The 14,055-nt window shown below is 34.6% G+C and overlaps 1 protein-coding gene across 1 annotated transcript in view; it reads left to right on the forward strand.

Moving 5' to 3' along the window:
* Positions 1–14,055, forward strand: part of LOC145243624 (neural-cadherin-like) — a 273,070-nt gene that overhangs the window by 115,422 nt on the left and 143,593 nt on the right. Inside the window, exon 2 of the mRNA XM_080106647.1 lies at positions 4,521–4,709. Within this exon, the coding sequence (XP_079962773.1) occupies positions 4,521–4,709 (189 nt within the window). The remainder of the gene's footprint in view (positions 1–4,520; positions 4,710–14,055) is intronic.

Consider the following 14,055-nt stretch of genomic DNA (forward strand, 5'->3'; position numbering starts at 1 on the left):
CCCCCATCGACCTCCCGCTTTTGAGTTGATCTTGTGCCCAAGTTTTTTGGTCATGTTGAACATTTTAGCCTGAATAAGTTTTAACATCTCAAAGTGTAGTATCTGTTCTGATGCTACACTTAAGTTGTCTTAGTGAATGTAGGGGAAACCTATAATTCTTTATTTTAGTTATTTTATTTTTTTGCATGGGGGTCAGCACTTATCAAGGCCCAAAAGCCACTCTGGGATAAGGGTTAATGAATGTACAGTAATCGCTGAGACAACAGCGTATTAATATTTAGTGGTGGATAGAAGTTAGAAACGGATTATTCAAGGGGAGGGGGGCCCAACAAGAACTTTGCTTTTTTTTTTTTGTGGGGGGAGCTGGTTTTCACCCACATTAAAAACGACCTTGTCACATTTTGCTTTAGTGAGGAAACAAATACCAATAAAAATACTTTTTGTGCCACTCTGTCATTATTTTTTATTTTTTTTATTATTTTTTTTATTTTTATAAACTTTCTCGGGCTCTGTCCTACCAAAGTGGGCGGGAGGAGCTGCTGACCTCTCGTCTCTCAATGACCTTTTTTTTTTAACTTCATTTTTCTTTCATTTGGTTGAGGTATACAAGGTGGGTGGGTATACATGTGTGTGGAGAGGGATTCATAAATTGTTTTTCTATGAAAACGATTTTTTTCTACCCCCTCCTCCTCTCCAGAGACTGGTCACTTCTTCCCCAAGTGCATTGGTTCCTCTTTGAGTCCCTCTGCGCCCCCCTGTCGTTGTTGGTGGGTGGGAGGAGGGATTTGAGTCATTTATGAAAGGAGGAGAGGGTCTAGGTCACACACTTTGAAACAAGTCAAACAGGCAGAAATGTTTTGTTTGTGTCATAAAGACCAGTGCTGTGTCAATAATTCTAAATCATAATAAAACCTTGGTTCTTATTTAGAATTCAACCTAATTAAAAAAACATACTGAAAAAATCTATATGTATTTAACACTGAACGAAAATATATTCCAAAAATCGCATTTTTTTTTTGTTTTTTATGTAGTCATTTTTCTGAGCTTTCACTATTTTAATAGTAAACTAGAAGACCGCCCGGCATTGCCCAGTCGTAACATACACTTAAATATATTTTAATGTCTACAGATTTCATATTTATTATTATAGAGCCAATTCTCTATTGAATCTTATATTGTACCCAATATATAGTAGTGCCCACCCCCACGGCATAACTCGATTGTAAAATATGCTTAAAATATATTTTAATTCATGCAGGTGTATTTATTATAGTCAATGCTCCATTGCTCATAATATACTCAATACACTAGCGGGACCTGTGGAAATTCCACAAGGGATTCATTCATATGTAATATATTGATGTTGGCATTCTGTAGATATTCAGCGTAAATGGAGACGCTCTGATATTATTGTAGCTCTTTTGTTAAAACTGCAAAAGTATTTAACCTAGCAGGAATGCCCGATAAAGCCCGGTCGTAAAGTATGCTTAAATATGATATTTTAATTCTTGCAGATTTCGTATATATTATATAATATATTATTATTTATTAATGTTCTCCCGATTTTTATGTTATTAAGTTGCGATTTCAAAAATAAAAGAATATATCCATATGACTTGGGTGCATTAGCTAGAATCAAAACGAAAATAAAAACTTATGTTTTTCATATATATATATATATATATATATATATATATATATAAACTTGAGTTCCTTCAGCCATAATCGAAACTGAAACCAAAACTTATGAAGAATTCTTAATAAAATTATTTATAAAAAAAATGGATGATTTAAGTGCCATCTTCTATAGTCAAAACCGAAACCAAAACTTATGGAGAATTCTTGATAAAATTATTTATGACAAGAAATAGAACATAGCAATTAAACGACCTGGATGTAAGCGTGACACGGAAAAGAACACACGCTATCGTATTAATATATAGATACATATTTTAAACTGTACAGAAGGTCAGAAAAACATTGGTACCGTCGGTTTCAAGCCTAACATAAGGGAGACCAGTTAATGGTAAATAATGTTACTCTCGTCAGCCATATTGTCTGACATACAGAAAACAAGATGAGAGCCTAACATTATTTACCATTAACTGGTCCCCCTTATGTTAGGCTTGAAACCGACGGTACCAATGTTTTTCTGACCTTCTGTACACTTTTAAATAAATATTAAGCTCTTATATTGAAAAATTTCTTTCTTTGTAATCGAGCACTTTGATGGAATTCTTTTCCAAAAACGGTTGAACAAATTTGTATGTATGTGTGTATATATATATATATATATATATATATATATATATATATATATATATATGAGAGAAGAGAGGTAGAGCTGCCGACTGTCAACACAAGTTCTAGGTTCGATCCTTGGCTTGGGGGAGGTGCTAGTCTAGCGGCACTGATGAGTTGTGATACAACAAAACAGGACAGTATGTCGATGGCTACAAATATATATATATATATATATATATATATATACCTAAACACACACACACAATCGAATGTTTTAAATTAAAAATCTACAATGAATTTATTGTTTGATAAAGAATTAATTTTTTTCTTTCCTTAATCCATGAATTTTTAATGAATGACTCTCATCAGAGGAAATGTTTTTAAGAAAACAAATTTAGATAATTATAAATTTTGCTTATTAGCACATACATTGGAAAGTTTAAAGACTGCACGAAAAGAATGTTCCATGGTTGGATGATACCCGGATGGTTATAAACTCCAAATCAATGAAGGCATTTTCCAGACTGAACTGGGAATTCTTTGAATACGCGCGTGCGCACACACACGTATAGTGTAGGATTACCTTATGATTTCGTCTTGTCTGCTTTCTTTGAGTTCAAGCAAAGCTCATAACCACAGCCTTCTAAACCCATCTATTAATTTTTTGTTCATTTTTGTGAGATGACCTTGGAAACAATTTTTCGTTTTTCTTTTACACTTTAGTTTTGCTGGTATTTTAAAATCAAGTCATTTATTAGCAGAGGTTACCCGGTGTTGCTCGGAGGTGTAAAAGAAAAAAAAAACTACTGTTAGTAGGGTGTGTGTGTATATGTATATATGTTATGGATATGTATATATATATATATATATGTGTGTATGTATATATATATATATGTATGTATATATATACACACACACACACACACACACAGTAGAGAATTGCCTTATCACCTCGTTTTGTATCTTTTCTTTCAGTTCCAGTCGGGTTCATACCTAGATCTAACGCAATCTATTAATTTTTTGTTGGTCCCCTAATTTATTCGAGAGAGACCTGTTTTCAGTTGCATCTGTGCATCCGTTAGTCTGGACGATTGACAGTCCAAAAAACATTTTTCTTGAAATTTTGCCATAAATTGTATTTCATTAAATGGATGTTGTAGAGGACTAGAATATATAAATCCTAATCCCGTTACAAAAGAAAATAATGAAACAAATGGAATTGAAGGAAACAAAAACTCAATTGATGGATAAGATAAACGTGTCGTTTATTTACTGTTGAAAGAATGAATGTTTTAGATATAACGTGTTCATGTCCGCGCGGGTGTAACCATCATTTGTTGCGGGACTGGTAGTATAGAAAGAAAAGGAAATGTGTGTTCATCTCGCGTTCGGGTCACTATCGTTTGTTCGTGCGTGGGAAGAGAAGTGAGTAATGTGGAACGAGAAATGGGAATGATAGTCCAGCGTGTAGACAAAGAAAAGGATAGAAGGTTGACATCAGTTAAACTGCGCGCCATGTTAGCAGTCAGCTACGCGAAGGTATTCTCAGGGACAAGTTGTATATATAGAGAGAAAGAGTGAGAATGTCAATCCAGTTCATGGAGAGAGAAAGCGTATGAAGTGTACGTACTGTTTGTTAGCTTTTTGTCCCACATAGTAGTAAGTGGCGTGAGGCACGCGCGCGCATGCCGAAAAGGCACACTGTCAGTCTGTAGACCACCCAGCTTGGAAGCTGATCTGAAAAGGGCTGGAAACAGCTTGTCTGTTGCTTTTATGCTTGTTTCCGCTGGTCTTTTGCGTATGTGTGGATTTCCTTTGAAAGGGGAAGTGACGTTGTACATGTGTGTGTACATGTGCGTATGTTAGCATGTGTGTGTATACACGTGAGTATGTACGCGAACGTGAATATATGTGCGTGTGGACGTGCGCGCGTATGTATATGACAAGTAATATGGCTTGAAACGTGAACGCGTTTTTGTGTGAGACTAGAAAAGGCTCATGCAATGTGCACAGTAAAAAAAAATTCTTTTTTGCGAAAATTCCCGTTGCGTCCCCAGGAGCTCAAGAGGTCAAAAATGGCACATTTTGCTCCATAACTTTTGATCCATCCATTAGATTTTTCTGAAACTTGGCCAAAATGTGAAGGCCATTGTTCTTAATCCAGTATGGGTGATCCTGACAAAATTCTGGTTTGTGTCCCTGGGGACTTTTCGTATTGTTTTTTTGTGAGATGACCTTGGAAACAATTTTTTCATTTATTTTTCTTTTCATTTCAGGTGTGGAAGAAATCGTCACGCAACAAATCGAAATCCTTGATGTAAATGATGAACCACCAGTTTTGGTCAACAAACCAAAACCACTGCAAGCTGTCGTTACAAAGAGCATGTATAACCAGGTGGTTTTTACCCTGCGAGCAACTGACAAAGATAAAAATCACAAGATAAAATACCGCATACTGTTCGATCGTGAGTAGAATTTTTTTTTTTTTTTTCTATGCTTACAAAAATTATTTAAAAACCTAATTGTGTGTACAGTTCCTCTCACACTGACGTGAAACTGTTCTCAGTGTCTCTATAGTCATATTTTTTTTATTTTTTTTATTTTTTTTTTTAAATTTTTTTTATTCAATTTTCACCCCAAACAAGGCACAGTGCCACTTTGAAGCAGGGGGCTACTATTAGGGAATTAATTAGCGGGGTCATTATGAGGGTAGAAGAGTAGAAAGATGTTTGTTAACATTACACTTGAACTTCTGCATATCATTGCAGTTGGGAAAGCAGAATCCCGGAAGGGAGTTCCAAAGACCCGCAGTTCTGGGGAAGAAACTATTGGAGTAAAAGGCTTTCTTGCACCTAGGGATCTCTACTGTAAAGCGATGAGACTTAGTAGCTTGTCGGGTTTGTCGGGGGTAGTTACGTCGGGGAGGTACAAGTGTTTGCAGTTCGTCAGAGCATTCACCATTAAAGTATTTGTAGAACAGGCAGAGGGATGCAATATCTCGTCGATGGGACAGAGGTTAAAGCCTAGATGACAGTTCAGGACCTATCAGGTTGGCGACTCTTTTTTGAATCCTGTCAAGGAGCGAGAGACAAGCAGCAGATGCACCAGCCCAGATGTGACAACAGTACTCCATACATGGGCGAATGGTTGCCTTATAGAGGTATAGGATACTGGCAGGCGTAAGTAGTTTTCTAGCACGGTAGAGGGAGCCAACCTTCCTTGCAGCAGCCTTGGCAATGCTCTCAATGTATCTATTCCAGTTCATATTCCCTGTAAACGTTAGGCTGAGGAGTTTAAAAGAAGTACTTTTAGGCAATGTGTTCTTGGCCATTGCTATTGGTGGTAGAGAAGGTTTCTTGTAGTTATTGAAGGAAACAAGCTTAGTCTTAGCAGCATTGAATGTGACCAACCATTTTTGTCCCCATTCCACTACGGATTGGAGGTCGTCCTCTAGTGTTTCTGCCATTTCCTTGGATATGTGTTCATTTGTTTTCCCCTCATATCTGTTATAGAGAGTGGTGACATCGGCAAATATACCCATCTCCGAAACAATTTTATCAGGGAGGTCGTTTATGAATATCAGGAATAATAGAGGTCCGAGGATAGACCCCTGAGGTACTCCCGCATTTATGTCATATTGTTTGGATGTATGTCCGTCGAGGACAACTTTGATTTTTCTATTACTTAAGAAGGATTTAATTACATTATGAATTCTTCCAGTGATTCCATATGATCTAATTTTCCTTAGAAGACCATCGTGCCATACCCTGTCAAAAGCCTTAGATATATCAAGGGCCACCGCTCTACCCTCCCCTGTTTTATCCAATGAACGGTATATACGTTCAGAAACTACAGTTAAGATATCTGCTGTTGAACGGGCTTGCCTGAATCCATATTGTTTGTCAGTCAGGAGTTTAGCAGCTGTTAGGTGCTGGACTAGGGCTTGATTAATGACAGTCTTTATTTGCCCAATCGACTCTGATTTCTGACTTTTTTACTCCTCCCACACTTCTCATCCCTCACAGATCCTCTGCCTTCCTTGAATCTCTTATACCACTCAAAAACTGATTTTGAAACCTCTTGCATGAATCAAACATAAGTGTAAAGCATTCTATGTTTCTGTGACATTTTTTCCAAATTTAAAACAGAATTTTATTGCATATCATTCTTCTAAAATGTCCTCGCGTTCATATTGCATTTTTGAAATTCACCACCCGTGGCAATCAGATCTTTAGTAGAGCGTATTCCAATTCCTGCTGTAGAGGTTCATTTGAACCTGAAATCCTAAAAATTAGTCATCTCACATATTGCAATAACATACTGAATTTTCAAGAGTCTACAACAATTTTAAATGCCTGTACGAAAATGTCTGGAAACTTATTGAAGGCACTTTGTACACCAGAAAAACTATTACATTGAACTGAAACAATGTGAAAATAAGATTCCAGATGAGAACTGCAGTCCGAAGAATCCAAATTATCTAAAGTTTATTTAATTTTTTTTTTATGCTTGCGTAGATATTTAAAAACATGATCGTATAAATTGTTTACTTTTTAAAATTGTAAATGTTTTTGTTTCTTATAGTATTTTTAAACTAAATGTTTACTAAAACATGACCATAAAAAGTAAATGTTTACCAAAAACTAACCATAAAAAGTAAATGTTTACCAAAAACTAACCATAAAAAGTAAATGTTTACCAAAAACTAACCATAAAAAGTAAATGTTTACCAAAAACTAACCATAAAAAGTAAATGTTTACCAATTTTATTCCTTTAATCTTGACCCTATCCATATAGTATAAATTTTTTTTTTCACAATATTTATTGGAAGACAAAACAGCGTGTCAGTTTGTCTAAATTAAAATCAGTTGCTTCTTTTTGCTCTTTACACAAGAATCCTAGGTTGTCCAAATGATTTGCCCAAATATAACGAATCGAGAATCGGCAAAAGCTGTTATCTAGAATATAAATCTCACCTGTCTGTTTAAATGTAGGTTTGCATGTCTGCCTAAAACTTTTGAGAGAGGTGACAGATTTTCGCAATCATTTTGAAGCTCTACATCTCGGATGATAAATATTGAAAAATTGGCCAAAAACATTAATTCCTTCACCCTCAACTGGGCAGTTTTCTACAAGGAGTGGTTGATTTTCTGCGTGCCATTTTTGCAAGTCATCGTATTGGTTGGATTGACTTTGCCTAATTTTAACGTTCCGAACTTCTGGTTACGTCATGGAGTCGGGGTAAGATGTCTGGTTTTCTTTCACTTTCTTTTCCGCCTTTGCATGACAGGCGCGAACCTGCCAGCCTACTATCACTGTTTTTTTTTGCTCAACACACACCTCCAAACACCCCGGCGATGCCGGGCACCCTGGCTAGTATTCTATAATATTGCAATACATTTTAATACTAATAGTTATACATTTTTAAGATAAGAAATCGGAATATCTTTATACTTTTATGAGGAAAATATACTCCATTGAGACTGCAATATTACTATTTTTCAAACCTCAGGTAACGAGTTCATTGTGTTTACTGCCTTTGACCTGTAGACCCCGTTTGCACTCTAATTTATATAAACCTGCATCAATCTGAGTGTGTGAGAAAACGATATCGTTTTTGCACCAACCTAATACTAGTAGGTTGAGAGGATAAGCAATTTATGTGCAAAAAAGTTTGAGGAAAAAGGGGGGTGGATATTCCCTTCCTTAAACATGTTTAACTTTATTTTAAACTAGCATGCCGCCTGACATTGCAGGGTCATAAAATACATTTAAATATGATAGTATAATTCATGTAGATTACATATTATACAGATAATTTTCATTTGAACCTGATGGTAGTGAAATAAAAAAAAAAAAACTAAAAATATATGACTTGGGTGCCATCAGCTAGAATCAAAACCAAAGCCTAGAACTCTGCACCCTAATTCCTTACTCTGAGTCATGCACATATGCGCATATATATATATCTATATTTTTATAAAGTAATAGGGTTCGTGTGTTTCTGTCTGTGTGTACAGCTCTCCATCATCAACGAAATATAAAGGAGGTAAGAGGGTAGATCTCTCCTGGTAGAGAAACATTAGAACCCATTTTAGGATGTTTCTGTTATAGGAGACATAAGAATCTATGCCTAATTTGTTTATATACTAGTCTACAAACCACCCCCATATCGAATGACTTATGCTCATTTGCATATCACATTATATTAAATCTCTTTAACTAATTACCTCGACCTTATTACGTATTGGAAATATTCTAATCATTTCAACTGTACTATTTACAAAGTCTATTTAATATTTAATTATTTAATATATTTTCATTTAATTTTATATTCGATTTATTTCACTTTACGTATATTATCAAAACAATTCATTGGCGAGCAAAGCTTTATGTTTTGGGATTGTATTGAAAATGTAATGGAAATTTCAATTTCGTTCCGTTTTAATCTTTTATATTTTACTTGCCAATATAATTGAAAGAATACAATTCAACTATCGTAATTGTATATAAATAAACAAAAACAAATATTTTAAAATAAAACTTTATTAAAAAAGAAATAATTTTATTTTTAAATGAAAAAAATCAATTTAGTAAAATAATTGTATTAAACACCCCCAGCCTTGTCAGCAAACCTGTAAACCTATAAAAGTTAACATTTCGAATGTAAACAGTGATTTTTCGATTTTGTTAGCGCTTGCCGCAATTAAAGACAATTAAAACGGAACTAACTTTATTTCCATTCTATTTTTTAAACAACCCCCAAAACATAACGCTCTCTTCCAGTTATAGCCAATTTTTTTTTAATTAAATAAAACAGGTCAAAATAAACAGATAAGCGCATTTTCTTTTACATTTTTCTTACAACCAACGTTGTCATTTTAACCAACTGCAGGATACCGTTACTTTTGTGGGGTTGTTTTGAAAATGGCACGGAGATTATAATTTCGTTCCAATTTAATCTTTCTGGTCGAGCCTATTTCGAAAGCCTGTTTATCATAGATTTGAACTACAAATAATTTATTACATTTTGATTATTACTATCTTAAGACTTAAAGCTTATATTTATTTCATTTTTCTATTTATATATTGAATTAGTTATTTCCAGTCTTATTTAAACTTAGTGCTTTCTTTAAACCGGATGAACCTTTTATAAAGGAATTTAGGAAAACTCGTCCCGGGAAAACTCGTCTCCGGAAAACTCGTCTCCGGAAAACTCGTCTCCGGAAAACTCGTCCCCTTTCGCTAGGTAGGAAAACTGGTCCCTAATTGAATAAATATCGATTGAAAACACATTTTATGATCGTTCTTGAAGGAGATATTGTTTTTTAAAATAAACTATAGCCCCCCCCCCCATAATATTTTTAAAAAAATATTTTTACTTGTTTAATGTTTTTTTTTTTTTTTTTTTTTTTTTTTTTTTTAAATAAAATCGATTTTCTAAGTGTCCGTTTTCTACCTAACTGGCTAAGTTCTTAGTGGTTTAACTTATTTTAAAGCGTTTATTATGTTCATACAAAGTTAATTACAATTTTTTTTTTTTGTTCTTATTTTAACGAATGTTTTTTGGAGTCATAAAAACAATAAAAAAAACAAAACCCAAAAATTAAAAAACAGGGAGCGATTCGATTCTTCGTTACGCTTTTGGTTTTGTTTTTTAATTTAGATAGTTTTTTGTTGTTATGTTTTTGTTTTCTGTCATACCAAATGCACTCATGCGTTATTTAAAATTATGATTTTATCAATTATCAACATTTATTGTCGTCCTGTCAAATTTTGCAAAAATTAACTAATAAATTAAAAGCGAAATATTTTTTGACGCGAGAGATGCCATGTGTTAACAATCTCTTGTTAACTCATTTTTAATTTTTTAAATTTTTACTTCAAAATTCTAAAATCAATCATTAAGAGAGAAAGTAATCACTAAATAAATTTATTAATCAATTTTATTGAAAACTCCGCTACCGTTTATCAAGAATCTTTTTAATTTCATTTTTTGTTGGTTGCTTTTCAAAGGGAGATATAGGTTTTATCCCCCCCCTCTCTCTCTAAATTATATTTTAAAAAATATTAAAATTTATTATTTTCTTTTAAAACCCAAATCTCCCTCAGTAATTTCTTTAATTTTCTATTTTTTAGCGATTATCAAGACCCCCTAAGCATTATTTCTCGTTCTCCCGTAACACTCGACCGACATGTTTTTTGTTTGTTTTCTGTTTTTTTTTCTTCGCCAAATAAACGATTCCAAATAAATAAATAACATAGTCGGCGAAGTAGAAAAATCGATTTTACCCTTTTATAAACAACAGTAAGTAAATTCGGGTTTGTATTACTGTACACATAGATTCGAAAAAGTTGTCAAAAAACAAATATATAACAAATAAATGTTACCAAAGGCAAGATAAGTTACTTTTCTACCTAACTGGATATATTTTTTGTGTTTTTATTCAGTGTAACATGCTTATTCAGCTCGAAAAACATGCAATGTTTACCGATGTATTGGAAAATTCAAAATGGCAGCCGACTGTCTCTCGGAGAGGGTACGTTTGGGAAAAGGTATTATAAATAATAAACTAGACAAAATACTGTTAGAAAACAACCGAATACATGTCAACTTATGTCACGGTAACATATATTGAGCGAATTTTTAACAGTATTTTGTCTAGTTTATTATTTATAATACCTTTTCCGAAACGTACCCTCTCCGAGAGACAGTCGGCTGCCATTTTGAATTTTCCAATACATCGGTAAACATTGCATGTTTTTCGAGCTGAATAAACATGTTACACTGAATAAAAACACAAAAAATATATCCAGTTAGGTAGAAAAGTAACTTATCTTGCCTTTGATAACATTTATTTGTTATATATTTGTTTTTTGAACACTTTTTCGAATCTATGTGTACACTAATACAAACCCGTAAATTCTTTTTATATTAATATAAAAAAAAATATGCGGTCTCGTTTATGAACATAATAAACGCTTTTATTAAAAACACAAAAAAAAACATTAAACAAGTAAAAATATTTTTTTTAAAATATTATGGGGGGGGGCTATAGTTTATTTTAAAAAACAATATCTCCTTCAAGAACGATCATAAAATGTGTTTTCAATCGATATTTATTCAATAAGGGACCAGTTTTCCTACCTAGCGAAAGGGGACGAGTTTTCCCGAGACGAGTTTTCCGGAGACGAGTTTTCCCGAGACGAGTTTTCCCGAGACGAGTTTTCCCGGGACGAGTTTTCCCGGCACCTTTATAAAGATATGAGTTTAACGTAAAGAACACGAACAAGGTTTTATTCAACTGAATTTCTTCCAGTTTACTAACAAAATATATAAATTTAAAAGAGATATAAATAATAAAATAAAAAGGTTATGTAATTTAAAAGAAATACACGTACTCACAAAAGCAGAACTTTTTTTTACACATTTTTTTCTTTAAAACCATAACAATGAGACTAACAATTACCTAGATCTTAGTAATTATTTGTTTTAATAGAACTGTTTTAATTGTACTGTTTACTTAGTTAACCTAAGTTGGTATTACATTTATTTTACATTTACTTTTTTTTTTTAATTATTACTTTTAGACTGTGACGTTTACACCCGGAAGTAATGAGTCACACGTAGGTCGCTTTTATTCATTCCTTTTGGTCAAGATCAAAGTGTAGTATCTGCTCTTCAGATGCTGCACTTCATTTTCTTGTTCTCTTTCGGTGGAGGAGAAATCCTTCACGACTGAGACAATTTTTATTTTTGTACCTTTTCTCCACGTTAAAAAACGACCCTGGTGTCTAACTCTGTCCCGTGGGGAGGCATAATTGTTTATAATTGTACTATTCAGAAATATTATTTATAGTTCGTCCATTTCAGTTAGTATACATTTCCTTTACGCTTAATTAATTTACAATCATTAATATCGTTAAACAATTCCGTTTAAAACCGAAATTATGCCACCCAAACGAAGTAGAAACGAAAGTGAGGAAGAAAGAGTTGCTGCAATTCGCTCCAATGAAAACAATTCAGATAGAGAAAGACGTCTAGAACTTAACAGGATACGTCAAAGAGAAAGGAGAGCAAGACTGTCAGATTTGGAAAGAGAAACCCAACGTGAAGCTGACAGAACTAGACATGCTGTAAGGCGGTTAAATTCATCACAAGATGAAATTCAAGAAAGGCAAAGATATGCACTGGAAAGAGAAGCAATATTACGATCGAATGAATTATATGAGGTAAGTAGACGTACACAAGGTGAGTTGAGAGTGGCTCAACGACATCAGAATGAATCGGAAACCCAACGAAGCTTTCGCCTATACCAAGGGCAACAACGAGAGGCTGCATGGAGAGAGAGTATGACTTTGCCCCAGCAATTGACAGAAAACGAGGCAGCTAGACAACGAATGACTGCTTTGAGACACCATGAAATAGAACACTGCAATAGAAAAGGATTGCTCTACAACAAAAATGACTCTCTCACTACAGCTGATATAGGAAAAATGGACAAAGTATGTCAACATTGCTCAGCTGTAAAATTTAAAGGAGAAACCCCTGGTTGTTGTTGTTCTTCTGGCAAAGTTGTACTTGATAGCTTTCCACCACTGCCTCAGTTGCTTCAAGATTTGCTCTCCGGCAATGGTCCCATCTCTAAAGATTTTCTGCAAAATCTACGCAGTTATAACAATTGTTTTGCAATGACATCATTTGGTCACAAAATTGCGGCAGTACATGGGTGGAATCCTTCTTTTAGAATTCGAGGCCAGGTTTGCCACCAGATTGGGAGTCTTTTACCACCTGAAGATGAAACAGCAAAATTTATTCAAGTCTACTTCTTGGATAGTCTGGAAGAGGAACTACATAATCGGGGACGTGACAGTAGACTCAATAGAGACATTCTCCAAAGTCTGACTGAATTTTTACATGAGAACAACAGCTTTATTTGTCAGCTGAAAACAACAAAGGAGAGGATTGAAGAAGAACACTTGGTAGAACATGAAGTTGTCATAAGGGAAGACCGAAGGCTGCAAGAAGAGCATCCACGGCGATTCAATGCTCCAACAACAACGTATGAGATTGGAATATTAATGGAGAATGAACCAACAGCTAACCGGGATATTGTCTTGCGTTTTAGAAATGATACATTAAAATGGATCTCCGAACTACATCCCCTCTACGATACTTTAATGTACCCGTTAATGTACCCCTATGGTTCTCCATCTTACAACATCTACATGAAGGCATCCAATGGGCGAAAAGTTACCCAACAGCAATTTTATTCGTACCATTTAATGACTCGGCCTGGAAACTATTTTCTCTGGTACCGAAGGCTATTTCAACAATGGCTGGTGGATGTGTACTGCAAGATTGAAACAGAACGTTTACAGTTCCTGAGGCGTGAGCAACAGACCCTGAGAGCTGACAATTATAGCAACTTGAGAGATTCAATTCTTAGGGAGGATGGGAATCCAGAACAGTTTGGTCAACGAGTTGTACTTCCGGCAACTTATACAGGAGGCCCTCGATACATGTTTGAGCGTCAAAGTGATGCCATGGCATATGTTCGGCGAATGGGCCGAGCCGACCTCTTCATCATGTTCACAACAAATCCAAAGTGGACAGAAATTACAGAAAATTGTCTTCAAGGGCAAGACCCTCAGGATCGTCCAGATATTGTTGCCAGGGTTTTCAGGCAGAAGCTAAAAAAGTTACTTGAATTTATTAAAAAGGGAGGATTTGGCAGGTTGAGGGCTTTCCTGTACAGTATTGAATATCAAAAAAGAGGACTGATGGCACATATGGTGCATGGACCTTG

This window comes from Euprymna scolopes, chromosome 22, assembly GCF_053919585.1.
Source record: "Euprymna scolopes isolate OS-2025 chromosome 22, ASM5391958v1, whole genome shotgun sequence".
In the NCBI taxonomy this organism is placed as follows: domain Eukaryota; kingdom Metazoa; phylum Mollusca; class Cephalopoda; order Sepiida; family Sepiolidae; genus Euprymna; species Euprymna scolopes.